General features: G+C 46.5%; 1 protein-coding gene and 1 pseudogene across 1 annotated transcript in view; one reads left to right on the top strand and one right to left on the bottom strand.

Moving 5' to 3' along the window:
* Positions 1-7222: 7222 nt before the first annotated feature.
* Positions 7223-22500, bottom strand: part of LOC116219353 (calpain-2 catalytic subunit-like) — a 17836-nt gene continuing 2558 nt past the window's right edge. The window contains exons 3-12 of the mRNA XM_031562626.1: positions 20026-20144; positions 15615-15745; positions 10742-10910; positions 10410-10487; positions 9925-10010; positions 9332-9403; positions 8776-8936; positions 8203-8372; positions 7820-7831; positions 7223-7453 (exon numbers count right to left, since the gene is read on the bottom strand). Of these exons, the coding sequence (XP_031418486.1) occupies positions 7223-7453; positions 7820-7831; positions 8203-8372; positions 8776-8936; positions 9332-9403; positions 9925-10010; positions 10410-10487; positions 10742-10910; positions 15615-15745; positions 20026-20144 (1229 nt within the window). The remainder of the gene's footprint in view (positions 7454-7819; positions 7832-8202; positions 8373-8775; positions 8937-9331; positions 9404-9924; positions 10011-10409; positions 10488-10741; positions 10911-15614; positions 15746-20025; positions 20145-22500) is intronic.
* On the top strand, positions 9551-9669 carry LOC116219410 (annotated as a pseudogene).

Here is a 22500-nt window from a genome sequence, read left to right as displayed (position 1 = left end):
TGAAGGCATTTGAGCGCCTTGTGCTGCTTCACCTCAAAGCCATCACTGACCCTCTCCTGGACCCCCTGCAGTTTGCCTACAGAGCCAACAGGTCTGTAGACGATGCAGTAAACATGGCCCTTCACTTCATTCTCCAGCACCTGGACTCCGCAGGAACCTACGCCAGGATCCTGTTTGTGGACTTCAGCTCTGCCTTCAATACCATCATTCCTGCTCTGCTACAGGACAAGCTCTCCCAGCTGAGTGTGCCTGACTCCACCTGCAGGTGGATCACAGACTTCCTGTCTGACAGGAGGCAACACGTGAGGCTGGGGAAGTATGTCTCTGATTCCAGAACCATAAGCACCGGCTCCCCTCAAGGCTGTGTCACGGGGTGACCAGATTCAGTGGGGGAGGAACGACATGCCAGAGAATTAGGTTTCCATGGGAACGTTTTAAATATAACACACTGGACCTAGAGGTAAGCAAGAGCCTCCACGTCACCCATTCATTGAGTTCAATCAGGCGAACTAGCTTCAGGTGTGTAGCAGGACATAACTAAGCTAGCGATTGGTGGACAAGATGGGTGGGATGGCGTTATATACACCAGGTTACCGTCAGTACGGTAGAGCAAGGATTCGGGGAAAGGGGGGATCCGGGGAGAGGATGGCGCCCAGATCCCAAACGACTGACGAAAGCGAGGAGGAATGACGGATGGACAGTCAGTCAGTCAGTCAGTCAGTCAGTCAGTCAGACAGTCAGTCAGTCAGTCAGTCAGTCAGTCAGACAGACAGACAGACAAACAAACAAGCTACTGGACGGAGACTACGGAAACCGGCATTCTGCCGGAGCTGGATATCGCAACTCCTCACCAGTCACGCTCGTCGGAAAAGTCTGCAACAAAGCTAGCAAAGGCTATGAGGGTGGAGAACGTCCCTAACACTGCAACGTTAAGTAGCCTACCTCCTTGCACACATTGTTGCCCTACTCAGCTAAATCGTGGAGATAGCTGCCTGGACTGTTCGTCAAGTTGGTCACGTGAGTCCACTGTGTAAAGTGCCATTGTTGCCGTGACGCCACTAAAGTACGTTGTTTGAAGTGACACCTTAGTTACACTGGTTGAAGGACGTTGTGTGCTGTGAGAAGTGTACACTGAATTTTGCATTGAAGTGTCTTCACTGTTCTTAGTGGGACTCCTATTACAGTTCCGGGTGGCTGACTGTACGTAACCTGTGTAGGCGACATTAGTGCCCTGTCCAGCTGAGGGTGCAGGGCACGCCTTATCTTTGGCCTTCCACTCACTAGTCCCCCACAGTCCAGGATCCCCTGCTGGAGGAGACGAGCAACGGTCGCCCACCTCCGACTAGCTGCTCGCTGTCCCAGCCCCCCTGCTGGAGGAGACGACCACCACTGGCTCAGACGCCCTGGAGGAGACACCGGGGACCACTGCCGTGCCGCGGACTAGCCCATCACTGCCCTATTCCCCTGCCCTCTTGCCATCAGCCCCCTAGGCCTAGGCTCTTAGACCCCCCCCCTCTCACTCTTGGAGGACACGAGTAACCGCCACGCCTGCCATCACGCTCCAAGGCTCTTAGACCCCCCACTCTCACTCTTGGAGTACACGAGTAACCGCCACGCCTGCCATCACGCTCCAAGGCTCTTAGACTCCCCACTCTCACTCTTGGAGTACCTGCCTACTGCCCATTTTAAATATTTAATAAAATAATAACTTTTTAACCTGGTGCCTTGAGTTCTGACATCTCTTAGGGGGGGATACGGTTTGCTCCTCAGTAGAGTGGTAATGTAGGTGAAATGCCCCCCACCTGTGACAGCTGCGTTCTTTCCCCTCTACTCTTCTCCCTGTATACAAACAGCTGCACCTCCAGTCACCAGTCCGTCAAACTCCTCAAGTTCGCGGATGACACCACCCTCATTGGGCTCATCTCTGGTGGGGATGAGTCTGCTTACAGGTGGGAGATTGACCATCTGGTGACCTGGTGTGGTCAGAACAACCTGGAGCTATAGTGGAGATGGTTGTAGACTTTAGAAAGTACCCAGCCCCACCCACCCCCATCACCCTGAGACTCCCCAGTCGACACTGCGGAGTCCTTCCGCTTTCTGGTCACCATCATCTCCCAGGACCTCAAGTGGGAGCTGAACATCAGCACCCTCACCAAAAGAGCTCAACAGAGGAAACTGATCCTGACAAAATCGTAGCTGATCCTGACAAAATCGTAGCTGTGAAGCAGTGGCCTGTGCCTACGACATTGAAGGAATTAAGATCTTTCCTAGGCTTCTGTGGTTACTATAGGCGATTTGTTGAAAAATGTTCCCGTATAGCAGGCCCACTCCATGACTTGGTTCATCTTTGTCTTAAACCAGTTGATGTGTAGTTTGTGGACCTCTGAATGTCAGACCTCTTTTGATGTTTTAAAGCAGCAACTCACTAGTGCACCCATATTAGGATTTGCTGATTTCACACATCCTTTTATTGTTGAGACATGCCAGCAACCAGGGTTTAGGCGCGGTTTTATATCAGCAGCAAGGAGGGAAAAGGAGAGTAATAGCATACGCGAGCCGTAGGCTCAGAAATGCAGAGAGAAACGACAGAAATTACAGCAGTATGAAGTTAGAACTTCTTGCTATGAAATGGGCAGTAACTGACAAATTCAAAGGTTACTTGCTTGGTTCTAAATTCACTGTTTTGACTGACAATAATCCACTTTGCCAACTCGGTACTGCCAGATTAGGAGCGTTAGAACAAAGATGGATGGCACAGCTGGCAGTGTTCGATTTTGAAGTCCAGTACAGGCCAGGGCGGTCCAACAAGGCTGCTGATGCTCTATCTAGGCACCCTTTAGCAGGGGAGCATGTGCCTGTCACGGATGATGTGGAGTATGATGGTTGTATAGCTATCTGCAATGTGATAGGAAAGGGGACCGCACTTGGGACAGAATTGGCAGGACTGGATAGCTACAAAATCAGGCAGGTGAGGGCTTTAGAGAATGGAGACCCTATTGTCCACTCTATAGCTCAGGGTAATACCCCTACCTTACCTGGCTACTCCAAACAAGAACTCAGCTCGTTCCAGAGTCAGGACCCAGTCCTGAGTGTGTTTCGGACTTTTTGGGAGGAAAAGCGAAAGCCTAATTGTAAAGAAAGAAATGACTTGTCAAAACCTGTGAGGTCCTTACTGAAACATTGGTCACACATTAGAGAGAGAGATGGACTTCTTTATAGGGTAATTGAGGACAGGAGACATGGGGAGTGCTATCAATTACTGGTACCTGGTTGTCTGAAGACACAAGTGTTGGAAGGTGTGCATGATTCTATGGGCCATCAAGGTAGTGAACGTACGTTGGAGCTTCTTAGACAGAGATGTTTCTGGGTGGGAGTTCATGAAGATGTCAAGCAGTGGATTAAGAAATGTGAGCGCTGTGTGTTGACCAAAATGCCTAATCCTAAAATTCATCCTCCTATGAAAGCATTCTTAGCTAGCAGGCCTTTAGAAGTAGTGGCTGTTGATTTTACCATACTGGAACCGGCTCGTGATGGGAGAGAAAACGTCTTAGTTCTCACGGATGTGTTCACAAAGTTCACTCAAGCCTTCCCTACACGGGATCAAAAAGCGGATACCACAGCAAAAGTTTTGTTGCGGGAGTGGTTCATGAAGTATGGAGTACCTGAGCGCTTGCATTCAGATCAGGGGAGAAATTTTGAAAGTGAGGTGATAGCAGAACTCTGTAAGCTTTATGGTGTGAAAAAGAGCCGTACCACTCCCGTCACCCCACGGGAAACGCTCAGTGTGAGCGTTTCAATAGAACGCTACACGAACTGTTACGCACCCTCCCGCCTGAAAAGAAGCGTAGATGGCCAGAACACCTGCCAGAGCTGGTTTATGCATATAATGTGACCCCCCACTCTACGACAGGGTACTCACCCTATTATCTGCTTTTTGGCGTTGACCCTCACCTTCCCGTTGACGCTCTTTTAGGGCAGGAGTCTACTGTTGAGTCCCGTCACGACTGGCTAGCTATACATCAGAGGCGTCTGAAAGACGCCCATGCCAGGGCCAAAGAGTATTGTGAGCAGAAAGCAACTGAACGAATCTCCAGGCGTAATGAGAACGTGTACTGCCCCCCTATTGAAATAGGCCAGACAGTTTATCTGAGGAACAGACCCCCAGGCCGAAATAAAATCCAAGATGCCTGGAAACCGAGTGGTGAACATACAAGGGACCACGTATACAGTCGAACCGGTTGAAGGAGGACCTATAAAGAGAGTAAACAGAGTTGACATTAGACCTTGTGTGCCAATGCCTGTTTTCATGCCGCAGCAGAGAAGCAGATCCCGGAACACACCCCCAGCTGCCATGCAAGAGACCAGTCCACACACAGGTGGAGCTGCTGATGTTGATGATGCAGCAATCAGTCCTCCTGGATGAACCCGAAGAGACCAGGCCATATAACGCTGTGAGCAGTCCAGACCCCGAGCTCGCTGAGGAACATGCAGAGCCTGGACGTGATGGAGAATGGCTGGAACCAGACCCTGAGCCTGACGAGGAGCATCAGAGGCCGGAGCATGATGGTGAAGGTCAGGAGCTTGAACCAGTGCTTGATGAAGACCCTCCCACACCTGAACTGGAATCCGAGTCAGAATTGGAATCCGAGCCTGAATCTGACCCAGGGTCAGCCCCCACCCCCCGTAGAAGCCAGAGGTCAAATGCAGGCCAACATCCCAATCTGCATCATGAGCCAAAGTCAGTGCTAGACTCTAGTCCAGCTGCAGTCTCTCAGATGATCGCTACTTTAGGCACAGCATTCATTAAGGAGGTTGCAAGAGAAGTTATAAAACTATTAGTAGTCACCGAGGCCGTTGACTATTAAGCAGGGGAGAATGTAACCGGGTCATATTTTGAGGTTGTTGTATGTTTTATAAGTGGTAATGGGACATGTCTCCTTTAAATGCCAGAAAACTACATTGCATCATGTTGTAGTTCCTGGGTTGGTATGTGGTGAATTCTGGGTATTAAGACTGGAGCGAGAACGCAGTGCATCAGAGAAGGTGGCTGGCGTGAGGGAGATTTGGTGGTACTTGGTTAATATTGCTGACATATAGCCATACTGGTATCCTGGGAGCACAGGTGTGTGGAGGATAGAGATGTGTGCGTGTTAGGAACATTATCACCACTACCGTTTTGTATTGCTGAAACTTACTTTCATTTATTTTCTTATACGGCTAGTTGGGCTACAGAGTTGGGATAGGCTTAGCTTGTGTACATGTTAGGTTATCATATAACATTTCTATTTGATGTTATTTTATTTTTGTACTTTTCTATACAAAACTTTTGTTTCTATATCTATCAGATAAAGAACCCTTACTCTTAATTTTGTTGGACTTTGTGTGTTTTTATTCCCCGCCAACATATATTACACCATTACATGCAGGATAGTTTACACACATAACTAATTATATTTAATCTCAACATGCAGGTCAAATTTAACGTCACATATGCATGTTGTTGGTTTTATATAACTTGGAATGCTGTTCAATCGCAAACATCCTGCTGAAAGAGTAATTCAATATGCTGATCATGAAAGTGAGCGTGTGAACTGTGGGTAAAAAAACAATCTTTTACATTTTGGCTAATCTCAAGTGGTTATGGCTAACACTTTTGAGGGGTTTCATGTCATGAAAATATAAATGTTGGAATACAGCCATATGCAAGAGACCTGCCCGCTGCAAGAGACCTCTGCTGGGCCTTTGACAGAGAGAGAGAGAAAGAGAGAGAGAGAGAAAGAGAGTACCCTCTGCCTCTCGCCTCTTTTTGCACACCACAAGGCTTTGGGAGAGAGCACAGATAGAGAGAGAGAGAGAGAGAGAGAGAGAGAGAGAGAGAGAGGGGGGATGGGTAGGAAGGAAAGAGAGAGAGAGAGAGAGAGAGAGAGAGGAAGGGACAGGAGGACCCACCAGCCCTAGTGGCACAGGGCTACGGAGGGCAGAGGATGATTTGTGCAGCTTCCTGAAATGACAACTGACTCAATATCCAAGACTACGGAAAACAGGGGGACACATTTCTTACAGCACATCTGCACTTTTTATGTGAAGACTGAATAAAGTAAAGACACATTTTCTCCATGGTACAAAATTGCACTGTATTGAACAATGAAGACTCAAGGCATTCCAGCATTGGTTTTAATTATAGGTCAATGACTTTAATAGGTAGATTAATAGGTAGATTTCCTATTACAAAAGTACAACAAAACACATTGCATGCATATTAGCATTCAGAAATCAAGTTGGAGTTACAATTTAAAATCTGGTATCCCTTGACCATGATGATACAAATTTCGTTGTATGCGAATACAATGACAATAAAGGCTTTTCTATTCTATTTCTATTATATTCTATGACTTCAACATTACAAAACAAATTTGAGTTACAGTAATGAGAAAATCTTGAATCAACATGGTTATTTTAAATACTCCGTAATGTCAATTCATTGTGATTAGGCAAGTAATGATTAATTCAGAAAAAGAGGGAAATATTATGTCAGTTGGCCACTTTCTGATCACGCAGGACCGATGTTAAAGACTTCAAGGACTTTTCTTTCAGAGCAGGACCAGAGAAGGAGACGCCGTACTACCATGGAAAGGCAAATCCACTGCATAAACACACACACACACACACACACACACACACACACACACACACACACACACACACACACACACACACACACACATACAAACACACACATACAAACACACACACACACACATACAAACACACACATACAAACACACAAACACAGACACACACACACACACACACACACACACACACACATACAAACACACACACACACACAAAGAAAAAGCATTGAGTCAGAATTTGGATATACATACAGAGATACACATATGGATCAGTTAGTAACTCATGATACACTCCAACATCACCTACCTGAAACAAATCCAGCCCAATCTTCCCCGAGCTACTCTTGTCAGCAAACCAACGCTGTGCAACCTGTTCTCTTTCCCAGTACCATGTGTTGAGGCTCATTAGTCAGCATGACCTCGATTGTGTTTGTTTACAAAGATTGGGAGTCTACTGAACATTGCCACTGAATATCTGCCAGGTTAGACTAGCTGCTTGGTATATATTAGCTGGCTGGGTATGTACTGACTGACAGCTAAGACAAAGTGAGATTATTTTTTTAACACATACAAAAATAACCCTTTACCTATGACCTCTGCGACCACCTGGTGGCGGCATGCTTCTCGGAGAAGACACGCAACACGAAGCTGCCCTTGCAGTGCGGCTCGCGGGTGGACGGGACGATGACGTATTCGCCGGGCAGGAGCTTGTAGCGGCAGCTCCTCTCACGCCGTTTCTTAAAGATGCGGGTCTCGGCCACCGGACGTTGCTGTAGCAACACGTCCGGACCCAGGTGTATGTTGGAGCGACCCTTATACTGAAAGAGGAAAGGGAACGGACCACTCTCAAGTTCTCAGGTTGACATTATCTGACCGTGCCAGAAACATTATTAGTGTTATTTTAAAATGTGAACATTACCAGTGTTATTGCACTGGTTAGGGCTGGCCTCTTAAAACACATACAGTATGATGTAAACATTCTTACATAATCAGTGGAACTATGCATTTTCATAAACACACAGTATGCACAACGCTCCTGCCCAACACTGCACACTAAACGTGTTCCATAGCACGGCCATGTGTTGATGATGTAAAGGAACATGCACTCTATACGTGTTTCATAGCACAGCCATGTGTTGAGGATGTAAAGGAACAGATCAAAAAGTGTCTGCCTGTCAACTTACCTTATCAGGAACCTGCAAAACAAACATCAGAGCAGTTAGAAAAAAAAAACACCATCATCGTTATCAACATGATGGAGCACATGATACAAGACAGTTACATAGAGTGAAGACGCGCACGCACGCACACACACACACACACACACACACACACACACACACACACACACACACACACACACACACGCACACACACACACACACACACACACACACACACACATAGAAAACACACACACACACACACACACATAGAAAACACACACACACACACACACACACACACACACACACACACACACACACACACACACACACACACACACACACACACACACGCACGCACACACACACACACACACACACACACACACACACACACACACCTGGTAGATGGCATAGCCGATGGTGTTGAAGTCGTGTCCAGACATCTTCTCTCGGCGCATGTCCTTCTGCATGAGCCCGACCAGGAAGCTGCAGCCATCCTCCTCGTCATGGGGGTCGTCATCCACCTCCTTCAGATGGATGAAGAACTGAGGGTTGGAGCAGAACGTGGCTGAGGGAGTGAGAGAGAGGGGGAGGGGGGGAGAGAGAGAGAGAGGGGGGGGGAGAGAGGGGGAGGGAGAGAGAGAGAGGAAGGTCACTGGTTTTCACAGCTCTGTCAGTTAACTAGAAATATGTATTCCATGTCACTCTAAATAGGCTACAAGCAAACACACACACACACACACACACACACACACACACACACACACACACACACACACACACACACACACACACACACACACACACACACACTCACACCCACAAACACAAACACATTCAAACACACACAAACACACACAGATACAAACTCTATGGCTACTAATAGTTTTATGAATACAAATTAAATTGTACTAGCCCTTTACACACACACACACACACACACACACACACACACACACACACACACACACCTGTGTAATTCTTGCACCCTCCGGCAGTGGATCCTACTTCCCATGTGCCTTCAAACTGGTAGTGGTTCCAGCGGCCCACCTCATCACTGGTCAAAGCATCTGGGGTCAGGTTACAGATCTCCAGGCGAGAGAACTGACAGGTGAAGTCAGAGTAGGCCATCCTGGCAGAGAGAAGAGCGAGAGCGAGAGAGAGACAGAGAGAAAAAGAGAGAGGGATACAGAGAGAAAGAGAGAGAAAGAGAGAGAGCGAGGGATACACAGAGAAAGAGAGAGAGGGATACAGAGAGAAAGAGAGAGAGAAAGACAGAGAGGAATACAGAGAGAGAGAAAGAAAGAGAGGGATACAGAAAGAGAGAGAGAGAGAGAAAGAGAGAGAGAATGACAATGAATGAAAAAGACTGTACAATGGAGGATACACACACACACACACAACACCCCCCCCCCACACACACACACACACACACAACAAACCCCCCCCCCCCCCCCCCCCCACACACACACACACACACACACACACATTCATTAATTTACTCTCTCCTCATGCCAGTCTGCTCACCAGAACTCCCCATTATCAGCGGTGACATTCAGCTTGGCCTCCTCCGGCCTCACGTCGTCCCATTTGCTTGATCTGTTGGCAAACAGAAGGGTTACAGCCGGCACAGACACGTCTCTTAAAGCCCCTAGAACCCTACAGAGACACGTCTCAGAAAGCCCCACAAACCTGCAAACTACTGAACAACCATCCTGTAAAACTGAACAACTGTCATCCTGTAAGGCTTACTGCCATACCACACTCAGCACGCCCGATATCGTACGATCTCGGAAGCTAAGCGGTGCTGGGCCTGGTTAGTACTTGGATGGAAGACCAACTGGGTATACCAGGTGCTGTAAGCTGAAGCTGGGTGGGGAAATCCCTCAGTAAATTTACTGGACTACCGAAACATTGAGAAAAAGTGGATTCCAAATACGGTGAAAACTCGCTATCGATGGCCTATGCTCCACTATGGAGTGAGAAGGTGAACAACAACAAGTCATCCTGTAAAACTGAACAGCTCGCCGTCTAACTGGTCAACAGCTCGCCGTCTAACTGGTGAACAGCTCGCCGTCTAACTGGTGAACAGCTCGCCGTCTAACTGGTGAACAGCTCACTTGCTACTCCAGGCTCCAGTCCACTCCGTATGCCCCCATGGGTTCCTGATCCGCACCAGCTGAACAGGACTCTCGTGCAGGTGCTCCTTTGGGACAGGCCCCTCCTTCAGGTGCACCTTTGGGACGAACAGAGCAGATCAGAACAGAACAGAACACACTGAGAAATGCATTATGGTTTTACACAGCCATTGTTCTCAGTGTTGTCTCCATTTTCTCATTTCAAAATATAAAAATATTTTCAAAATATTTGTATTTTTATTATATTTTAATATCGAAAAAAACTGATGTTATTGGTTATCATGTTTAATATTATTATTATTATTTATTTCTAACATGACATTGGCACTAGCTCTAACGCACAGTAAGTCCTTACCTCTAGGGGGTGCTATAATCAAACAGAAATGCCTCTGATGACAGTTTCACCTCAGCTCAGCCTCACCTCTATGGGGCGCTATAATCACAGTTTCACCTCAGCTCAGCCTTACCACCTCTGCTGCCGTCACTGAGTAGGCGTGTCCCTTCCACAGGTTCATGGTAGTCTTTGCTTCGGTGTCAGGGTCGGACTGGGGGAAAAAAGTGGCCCGGGAGTTACTGTCAGACCGGCCCAGTCAGTACACGGCGCTCTGCCCACTCAATGCATCGCACGTATCGACCAGTCAGTGCAGTATAATGAAATTTGCACATAGAATAGGCAAAACCCATAAGTAAAATACATTGAGTTGAAGCAGGTAGTCGAAGCTCTGTGTTCATGTCTTACGTCTATAGTTCATGTCTTACGTCTATGGTTCATGTCTTACGTCTATGGTTCGTGTCTTACGTATATGGAGCATCCCAGCAGAGAGCCGAGGCCGAGGGCCTTCTTCATGATCTTGTACAGGAACGGAGGATCCTTGGACAGGTCGAACTTCTCAGCGATGCCCCCGGTGAAGTCCTCAAAGCCCTCCATGGTGTTGCCTCTATTCAGGGACTCATAGCAACCGCTCACCCTAGGGTACACACACACACACACACGCACACACACAAGCACACACACACACACACACACACACACACACACGCGCGCGCGCGCACGCGCACGCACACACACACACACACACACACACGCGCACGCGCACGCACACGCACACGCACACGCACACACACAAGCACACACAGTCACATACACATACACATACACACCAGACACACACACACACGCATACACGCACACTCACACGCACACACACACACGCACACACACACGAACACACACACACACACACACACAAACCAGACACACACACGCACGCACACACGCATACGCACACACACACACACACACACACACACACACACAAACACACACAAACACACACACACACACACACACAAACACGTATATGCACACACAAGTATGTTTATACAGTTGTCCAATACATACATACATTCATTAGGAGTCTTATTACACTAGTGAAGGTATTTTTATTTGATGAAACATAGGGAACCTACAGTGATACTACTTGAATTTGGTAAAGAGGGAGAGAATGACTTAATCTTACATAACAGGAAGAATATGTTTATGACACATTCCAAAAAGCCCCATCTCAAGTCTTCTTCTTCTTTTCGTTTCACCGAAGCATGATGGTTATATGGCAGTTTCCCATTTCTTTACACAGTCCTTTGCATTTTTGTTGAATACTGCAAGGTCTTTTGGGCTGCAAGGGTTAGGTAGTAGAGGGCAGACAAGGCAGTGCTCCATTGTATGGTCTGCTTGTCCACATTCACAGGTGGTTGGGCCAGTCTTGTAGCCCCATCTGACCAGAGCATCTTTGGATCGTCCCGTTCTTGTTCTAAGGCGGTTGAGTGTTTTCCATTGAGCCCATGATGCTTCTTGGCCAGGGGGTAGGTTTTCAGTGGGGGGTATTCCCATGTCAGTTGGAGGTGGGTCATTCTCAAGTTTTTCCATCCAGAGTTGTATTCTGGTTTCTTCCCGAGACTTTGTCAGGGGCTGGACCTGGCTGAGAAAACTTCTTCTCGACTTTAGCCGTTGGGCCGGGGGGTGACATCCATGGAGGAGGTGGCGTTCATCGCTAGTAGCTTTTGTTTTCTCGACTCGGCTGGCAACTTTCCGTCTATGGCAAAACTCTGCAAAGAATACCAGTGCGATTTTCTCTGCCTACAGGAAACCCACCGAGGACCTAAAGGTCGTCGCCCCCGAGTGGAAGGTATGACCAATCTCATAGAAATACCACATGACAAATATGGCAGCATCATGCTAGCAAAAAATGGCACAATCATCGAATCAACATCTAGGAGCAATGAAAACAACATTGAAGTCCTAACCACTGAGCTCAGAGGAGTTACCATCACCTCAGTCTACAAACCGCCCCCGATACCCATGGAGATGCCCGAAATACCATCATACGGAAAACCACAGATTGTGATAGGAGATTTCAACAGTCACAGCACGCAATGGGGATACGCCAACAACAATGCAGATGGAGATGCAGTGGAAATGTGGGCCGAAAACTGTCAGCTTAATCTGATACATGACGCAAAACAACCAAAGTCCTTCAACAGCGGACGATGGAGAGCAGGCTACAACCCTGATATTGCGTTTGTCAGCCACAAGATCGCTGGATTAAGCAAAAAGCTAGTTTTGGAGCCACTGCCAAGGACACAACACCGTCCCATCGGTATCACAGTCAACGCTGCAATAACCCCAGCCACAGTACCATTCCGAAGAAGATTCAATTTTGGAAAAAGCGAACTGGCCTGGCTTCCAAGAAGATCTTGAAAGGAAGATTGCCCATCTCCCAGCAGACCCCAGGAATTATGACAAATTCACCAAGCTTGTGCACGAAGCAGCCCGCAAGAACATCCCAAGAGGCTGCCGCACTCAATACATCCCGGGCCTCGACGCCACAAGTACCGAGCTGTATGAGCGATACCAACAGCTCTATGAATCTGATCCTTTTGCTGAAATTACCATCAAAGTAGGTGAAAGACTCATGACCTCTATTTCAGAATCCCGCCAGCTGAGGTGGAAAAACCTGCTGGAGACAACTGATATGGCAAAAAACAGCAAAAAAGCATGGAGCCTCATCCGAAAAATCAGCAACGACCCATCAACCCCAAATCAGCAACAGTATACGACCACAGCCAACCAAGTTGCGCACCAGCTGCTGCTCAATGGGAAATCCACCACTAAACAGCCAAGACCAAAGGTAGATCGAGTAAAACACTCCCAAACCATGGGATTGACTAAGCCGTTCTCCCCGGAAGAGCTCAATATCAGCATCAACACCCTTAAAACCGGTAAAGCCATCGGACTGGATAACATTTTCAATGAAGAGATCAAGCATTTTGGACCTCTGATGAGGAAATGGATCCTTCAGCTGATGAATAAGTGCATGCTGACAAAAAACATCCCAAAGATCTGGAGGAAAACCAGGATTATTGCCCTTCTCAAACCAGGAAAAGATCCAGCGCATGCAAAGAGCTTCCGCCCAATTTCCCTGCTATGCCACCTCTACAAGCTGTTTGAACGCTTGATTCTCAACAGGCTTGCCCCTGTTGCTGAACCAGCCATCATCCCTCAACAAGCCGGATTCCGACCTGGCAAATCTACAACAAGCCAACTTCTGAAGCTAACTCAACACATTGAGGATGGATTCCAGAAAGGACTGGTAACAGGAGCCGTCTTTGTTGATCTGTCTGCCGCATATGACACTGTGAACCATCGCCTCCTCCAAAAAAAGATCTTGGAGCTGACAAAAGACCTGGCACTCACAGACCTCATTGGAGCCCTCCTGAAAGACAGGCGCTTCTTTGTTGTCCTGAATAACAAGCAGAGTCGCTGGCGACAACAACGAAACGGCCTACCTCAAGGTAGCGTGCTGGCCCCACTACTATATAACATCTACACCAACGACCAGCCAATGGACCAGAACACTGAGCGCTTCATCTATGCCGACGATCTCTGTGTAACATCCCAAGAGAACTCGTTTGAAGCAGTAGAAGCAAACCTCACCACAGCCCTAGATGAGCTACTCCTCTATTACGAGCGCAACCACCTACATGCCAACCCTGCAAAGACCCAAGTCTGCTCCTTCCACCTCAGGAACTGTGAAGCCAACCGACCACTTAACATCAAATGGTCTGGAACACCACTTGAGCACTGTACCCACCCTGTCTACCTTGGAGTAACCCTGGATCGTACTCTCACCTTTAAGGAACACATCAAAAACACAAAAGCCAAAGTCGGTTCCCGAAACAACATCCTACGGAAACTGACCAACTCCAAATGGGGAGCCACAGCACACACATTAAAATCTACTGCTCTGGCCCTGTGCTATTCCTCTGCAGAATATGCATGCCCTGTTTGGGAGAGGTCAACCCATGCCCAGAAACTTGACCCAGCCTTGAACAACACCTGCCGTCTGATCACTGGCTGCTTGAAACCCATCTCAAGTGAAACTTGTCCAGGCAGTTAAACAAGGGAATGCCCAAAGTCATTGGCAATGAAGTACAGGACATTTCTTCAACATTAAAGCTGCACATTTGTCCTTTTCCTGAGTGTCTCTCAAGAGAGAGAGGAGTCTGGAGGTTATACTAACCCACTCAGGGTCTAGTAGATTGATAAAAGACTGAAACATGCACATGTATATATTTCCACTAACATCTTTCAACAAAAACACATATACAAATCAATGTGCACACGCATGCAAAATAAACACAATTGCATTGAAGAAATTAAAGAGGGGAAGAAATACCAAATCAGTTTTATCTTAGTTGATTCTGTAAAACTAGTCTGTGCAATGGGGAGAGATTAGTGAGGAGGAAAGAGTTACATATTCACAACGAGATCTGTTGTTTTTCTTGACACTAAGAACAAGTCCAACACATTCTCTAAAGGGAGCATCTGAGGTTCAAGGAAGTGGATTTCAGAAAAAAACAAGCCAGTAAACTCAAAACAAACTGAGAGTTATTTTATTAAATATTAGTTAGATGCGTATTTACTTGGATTCTGGTAATACTGCACATGTAAGTAGTAGTTATATTAGTTGGACAGAATCAAGATTGTGACAAGCCACCTTTAGCAACAGCATTTTGGATTGTTTTCCTTGCTTTTTGTGTTAACTTAAACTGAAAATAAAGAAAATAATGATTTGATAGGGCTACACCTTCACCACTCTTTCATTTGGGGTGAAGTCAGATTATAGAGCTTGAGGACAACACATTTTGATAGGTTGAATCAGGGGAGTTTATAGCTATTTAAAAGACCGGGGGCTAAGTCAATTTGGTCATTTCTTGAGAAACATGACACACTTGTGTGTAATGCAAAGGGTCTCATGTGTGGGCTATTTCAGTTTTATCTTAGTTGATTCTGTAAAACTAGTCTGTGCAATGGGGAGAGATTAGTGAGGAGGAAAGAGTTACATATTCAATGAGATCTGTTGTTGTCCTTGACACTAAGAACAAGTCCAACAAGTTCTCTAAAGGGAGCGTCCAAGCTTCAAGGAAGTGGATTTCAGAAAAAAACAAGCCAGTAAACTCAAAACAAACTGAGAGTTATTTTAGTAAATTTTAGTTAGATGCCTATTTACTTGGATTATGGTAATACTGCACACACACACACAGACACACACACACACACACACACACAACACGTACATGCACAAAAAAGTATGTTCATAAAACGCTCTTACTTAGCGTAGGCCTTCTCCAGTAGGGCGCTCCAGAAGTCGCCCTCAGCTGAGTGCACAAACAGCAGTTTCCCGTCCCTCACTGGTAACCGGTCGTCAATGACAACATCCACCCACTCGCCATACCGCCAGAACTGCAGAAAGAAAACACCAACAACCCACGTAGGTCCATATTATTGACACATTATCAAAGGTTTTGAGTTAAACACCCAACTGGAACAGGTAACATTTAGATATCATGAGGTCAAGATGTCTGGAGAAAAAAAGATGTAGGTATTGTTTGGAAATACAACATGAACACACTGAAAACTGAAGCGGTAATGATTGCTTTGCTTGGAAGAACCACTGATATGAAGTCATCAGTTCCCTGATGACCAGATACCTTTCTGCCCCATTACAGTAGAACATCATCCACATTCCTCAAAGTGTGTCTTCTTATTCCTTCCTCATCAACTGTATTCATCTTTACAAAATAGTAAAATGCACAGAAGAGATGGGTGAAAAATGAATATATTGTACCACAAACTTCAGATGTTACTAGAACACTACAGCATGTTGGTGTGGTTTGGTTCAGCGCGGTTGGTGTCCTCACAGAGAGGGCCACATGCTTGCATCGCATCATTTCCTGTGTCACTTCCTGCATGTGTTTTCGTGACAAAACATCGTTTGGAGACTAAACGTGGAGATGGAGATTCCTCCTGATGAAATCTTGAAACGTGTGCCCCACGTGTGCAAACTATAAAAACTGTAAGATTCCACGACAGCAAGTTGTGTCGTGTGAGCAGCACAGAGATCTGACAAAATTTGAAACTCATGTAGTGAGTCTGTCCATTAGGTAACATAATTGCTAAACCTTTTACTTCACTGTACTTTAGTATTGAACTGTACACATGCTCCAGTGGCGCAATCGGTTAGAATGCGGTACTTATAAGGCAGTACAAGTTGAGCAATGCTGAGGTTGTGAGTTCAAACCTCACCTGGAGCAGGTAACCATTAGGTGCAAAACCATACAATCATAAGTCATAACTGTCCCCAATATGCGTCTTCCTGCAGCTGAAGAGTCTGTGATGCCAATAGGTTCCCTCTGTGCTGGTGCGAGGTACTTAAAGATGGAGTCCTTCCCTGAAGCAGGAGAACATGACATTTGACATATTTATGCATACTGCCATATGCAACTGCTGTACAGTGGTGCATGCATGAGGCGACTCAAGCAGAGCAATGAGGTTGTGAGTTTGGGTCCCACTAGAGCAATGCTGAGGTTGTGAGTTTGGGTCCCACTAGAGCAGGGGTACTCAATTAGAAACCCAAAAGGTCCACTTGCCAAATTTCCATTCAGTCCAGGGTCCGGCACAGTGACGGTCAAAATCCAAAAACATAACTCCAACAAAAACGTTCGAACTATGCACAAAAGGTGATGTGGTCTGGCCTTATTTGTGTGAAAGGTGACACCTTTTTTGTGCTTTAAACTTAAAAAGTGTGAAGGCCAGGCGGAGGCACTGATGTAAGTGTTCATTAGTGAGTGTGCTCCTGTATTTGTTTTTCACCATATTCATGGTTGAAAAGCTAGTATTTTGAGGTATGCACGCTCTTGTTGTGTGGCTGATCTAACTATTACACTGCATGTGGCTTGGTATGATGATTGCAGTTGGTTTATTTTTATTACCTCAGAGTTCTGGGGGTAATTTTGTTCGAAGTGCGCATGCTTTGTTTCATAGTGATGTTTTATGTTACCACTTTTGACAAGGGCAACCGTCTTGTTGCAGATTAAACACATCGGTTTTGTGCTTTCCACAGGCAGCACAAATGCATACTTGTCAGTCCACTCTGTCTTAAATTCACGATTTTTGGAATCAACTTTTCGTTTTTTTTCGGGTTTAGAGCACGCCATGATTTTCGTTTGCTGAGAAACAGATTCCGTTCACAAATCGTTCTGCCCGCATTGTTGGCATTGACACACACAACCTGCGTGACCCACAGAGCTGGCAGCCAACATTGAGTGAGTGAGTTGTCATAGTGCTGTTGTTATTACAGCTCCTGATTGGACCTCTGGATTGAACACGGAAGATAGAAACCACATCGGGTAGATCAAATATATATAGCGTGAAATCACGCACCAATGAAAACTCGCTTGGATCATGATTAAATTAGAATGTTGATTTTGGCTTCGGTCCAAATTTGATTGCGTCTGGGTCCGGATCCCGCCTATCGAGTACCCCTGCACTAGAGCAATGCTGAGGTTGTGAGTTTGGGTCCCACTAGAGCAATGCTGAGGTTGTGAGTTTGGGTCCCACTAGAGCAGTGGTTCTCAAAGTGTGGGGCGCGTGCCACTGGTGGGGCGCAGAGACGTGACAGGTGGGGCGTGAAGGGAGGCGATGAACGGGAGATTTATTTTTTTACCCCTGATCTATGGCAATGCTTTCCTTTATAGACAATAGATTTTGATTGACGTCGGCGTGTTAATTGCAGCGGGACAATTTAAGAAAAACTTTAGTTTAGTTTAGTTAGGGCTGTGTACTGTTCTCGCTACGTGTTTTACACGTCCAATGTGTAGACAGTCAGTTCAACAGTCAGCCAAACTTGATTTCACGAGCCAGGTAGCAAGCGCCTTGCTCCTTTAAAACTGATGAGTGAAACAATAATACACCAGAAACGGAAAATACTTAGAAGGTATCTTAACTAAACACAGCAAGTTACTATTAGATTCATTACACCAAGAATTAAAGCAACAACAGATTACGCACAGCTGGCTAATAAGTGCTAACGTTAGCCACCAACAGAGTTATGAATGAATGGTGTGCTAACGATCACATATTAGAACGTAACGTATCTAAATGAATAATGATTACATTTTATGTTTCAAACGAACTAACACAGTTCATAGAATTTAAACATATTTATCACAGTGTGAGACAGCGAAAAAACGTAGTCATTGTTTTCGAGGGTGCGAGGAAAAGCATAATTTAATAGAGGCTTACTAGATATGTGCGTTACTAACTGTCACAGTTGTTCCCTATCCCACGACACGAGTATGATGACAAAGTAAAAGTCCGTCAACAGAAAGAAATACAATACTGTGTGCGTGCAGTGATGGATTACCAAACGGCTGAGCTCAGGGCCAGAGCCTCTGCGTGAAGTCGCTGTTATTAACTTTGCTTGCTGTCAATTGTTTTTAGACTTTGTATTTGTTAATATCAGAGGTGGCTTAAATGTATCTCTTATTTGTGATTGGAAGCGGTGTATTTTGTTACAGGTCCTGACCCATGGTTTCATAATCCGTCCATGTGTGTCCATAACAACAATACACTACAACATGAAACATGAAATCACTCCAAGCAATATACATTTGCTGACCTAAATAAGATGCTATTTGTTATTACTTGAGGTTATTTCAATAATTGACTATTTTAAGCTTGGCCTACCATTTTATGGGAGCGATGAGGGACAGGTGGGGCTTGAAAAGGCCTCCTTGTTCAAAGTGGGGAATGACAGAAAAAGTTTGAGAACCACTGCACTAGAGCAATGCTGAGGTTGTGAGTTTGGGTCCCACTAGAGCAATGCTGAGGTTGTAACCCATCGGTTAGCGCGCGGTACTTATAAGACAGTACAAGATGAGCAATGCCGAGGTTGTGAGTTCAAGCCTCACCTGGAGCAGGTGACCTTTAGGTGCAAAAACACTACAATTGGTACAATTGAGAGAACAGGCTTAAGACTGAAAATAAGTGCGAATGAAAGCCTCCAGTTACATATCATAACCTTGTCGCTGCCTGATGAGAGTCCCACATGCATACTGTCGAATGGTTTATGGCACACACGGTCTTGGACAGCTACTTCTACCACACTATTTCCGGTCTCAGCACGGTGTCAAAACAAACCAGTCGGAGAGTCTTTAAAAAAAAAGGAAAATGAGAGGTCGATCATCTAACTTTTCATATCGTAGATTATATACCTGTTGCCAAAAGCTTAAATCCAGACAGGCTGAACCATTAACTTTTGGATGAGATTGGCCTAGGCTATAAAACCAGGGTTGAAAGAAATGACAGGAAAGAAGTGGCGGTTTTCTTCAGCTGGCTCACATTTTATGCCGGTTATTATGTTGCAGTATGCAGGGCTGACATTTCTAAATGAACATTTGGCAAAATATAAAAAATAACCTAACATTCCAGTGGTGGACTCAATTGGTTAGTGTGTGGTACAACTTACAAGCTGTGAGTTCAAACCACACCAAAAGCCTCAAGCAGCGCCTTTCCTGTAGATACATTAGTGCACCCTGCACCCTAACCCTGGATATAAAAACATCCTGATTGGACTGGATTGGTACGGTGAGACTGGCATCGTCATGGACGTGAGGATCCTCATGGTTTGGTTTCAGCTGGCCCTGATCTGTAGCGAACCGGGGCTGGATCAAGAAACTGACCTGGAAGTGAAAGATGCCGGCGTAGTTGACCTGGAAACTCTGATCCTTAGGAACCACGCGGGCCAGGATGTCCTTATCCAGAGTCAGGGAGGCAATCGCCGCCAGCAACCAGCAGTCACCTAGCAACATCAAAAGGCATTGTCGGTGAGGTCCACACATGTCTGATACAGGACAAACAACACTGGCCACTGCCTGGGACCCCAACACTCTTAGGACCCCAACACTCCTGGGACCCCAACACCCCAACACTCTTAGGACCCCAACACTCTTAGGACCCCAACACTCCAACACTCTTAGGACCCCAACACCCCAACACTCTTAGGACCCCAACACCCCAACACTCTTAGGACCCCAACACTCTTAGGACCCCAACACTCCAACACTCTTAGGACCCCAACACTCTTAGGACCCCAACACCCCAACACTCTTAGGACCCCAACACTCCAACACTCTTAGGACCCCAACACTCTTAGGACCCCAACACTCTTAGGACCCCAACACTCCAACACTCTTAGGCCCCCAACACCCCAACACTCTTAGGACCCCAACACCCCAACACTCTTAGGACCCCAACACTCTTAGGACCCCAACACCCCAACACTCTTAGGACCCCAACACCCCAACACTCTCAGGACCCCAACACTCTTAGGACCCCAAGGACCCCAACACCCCAACACCCCAACACTCTTAGAACACTCTTAGGACCCCAACACCCCAACACTCTTAGGACCCCAACACTCTTAGGACCCCAACACCCCAACACTCTTAGGACCCCAACACTCTTAGGACCCCAAGGACCCCAACACCCCAACACCCCAACACTCTTAGAACACTCTTAGGACCCCAACACTCCTGGGACCCCAACACTCTTAGGACCCCAACACTCTTAGGACCCCAACACTCTTAGGACCCCAACACCCCAACACCCCAACACTCTTAGGACCCCAACACTCCTGGGACCCCAACACTCTTAGGACCCCAACACTCTTAGGACCCCAACACCCCAACACTCTTAGGACCCCAACACCCCAACACTCCTGGGACCCCAACACTCTTAGGACCCCAACACTCTTAGGACCCCAACACTCCAACACTCTTAGGACCCCAACACTCTTAGGACCCCAACACTCTTAGGACCCCAACACCCCAACACCCCAACACTCCTGGGACCCCAACACTCTTAGGACCCCAACACTCTTAGGACCCCAACACTCCAACACTCTTAGGACCCCAACACCCCAACACTCTTAGGACCCCAACACTCTTAGGACCCCAACACCCCAACACCCCAACACTCTTAGGACCCCAACACCCCAACACCCCAACACTCCTGGGACCCCAACACTCCTGGGACCCCAACACTCTTAGGACCCCAAGGACCCCAACACTCTTAGGACCCCAACACTCTTAGGACCCCAACACCCCAACACTCTTAGGACCCCAACACTCTTAGGACCCCAACACTCTTAGGACCCCAACACTCTTAGGACCCCAACACTCCAACACTCTTAGGACCCCAACACTCTTAGGACCCCAACACTCCAACACTCTTAGGACCCCAACACTCTTAGGACCCCAACACTCCAACACTCCAACACTCTTAGGACCCCAAAACCCCAACACTCTTAGGACCCCAACACTCTTAGGACCCCAACACTCCAACACTCTTAGGACCCCAACACTCTTAGGACCCCAACACCCCAACACTCTTAGGACCCCAACACTCTTAGGACCCCAACACCCCAACACTCTTAGGACCCCAACACCCCAACACTCTTAGGACCCCAACACTCTTAGGACCCCAACACTCTTAGGACTCCAACACTCTTAGGACCCCAACACCCCAACACTCCTGGGACCCCAACACTCCTGGGACCCCAACACCCCAACACTCCTGGGCCCCAACACTCCTGGGGCATGGTGTGGGTGTTTACAGTTTCTTCCAATCATTTACACACTTGTTTCAATACCATGTAGACTTTTTCAAAACACACATTCCCCATAGACAGACACCTGCTTAGCACTTTGAAAGTTTTATTTATACAGTTTGTGGTATGTGATATTAACGAGAAATGTGTTGGAACGTAGACAGATTAGTAGTTCTACTCTGCAACTGAAGCTCAAGGAAATGGTTTGTATATTTGCAGTAGAGTCAATATGAGTACTGTGCTCTGAACTCGTCTATGATAAAGGTGGACGGATCAGCTTGCTCATACCTAATACAGGGATACATTTTCTCTCTGCAAGCAACAATGGGATATCCCAACTGCACAACCCTTTAAGCCCATTGAAATAATATGTATTATTATTATTATTATTATTAATATTATTATTATTATTATGAGCTTATTAATATTATTATTATTATTATTATTAATATTATTATTGTGAAAGAGAGTTTGGTTCTGTCTGGTCCCTGTTTGTTTTCGGTGGTTGACTGCATCTTTCTGCGTCAGCCAACTGGGCCGTAGTTTT

The sequence above is a fragment of the Clupea harengus genome, chromosome 24 (genome assembly GCF_900700415.2).
Source record: "Clupea harengus chromosome 24, Ch_v2.0.2, whole genome shotgun sequence".
NCBI classification, from domain to species: Eukaryota; Metazoa; Chordata; class Actinopteri; order Clupeiformes; family Clupeidae; genus Clupea; species Clupea harengus.
This window is presented reverse-complemented; position numbering and strand designations above follow the sequence as displayed.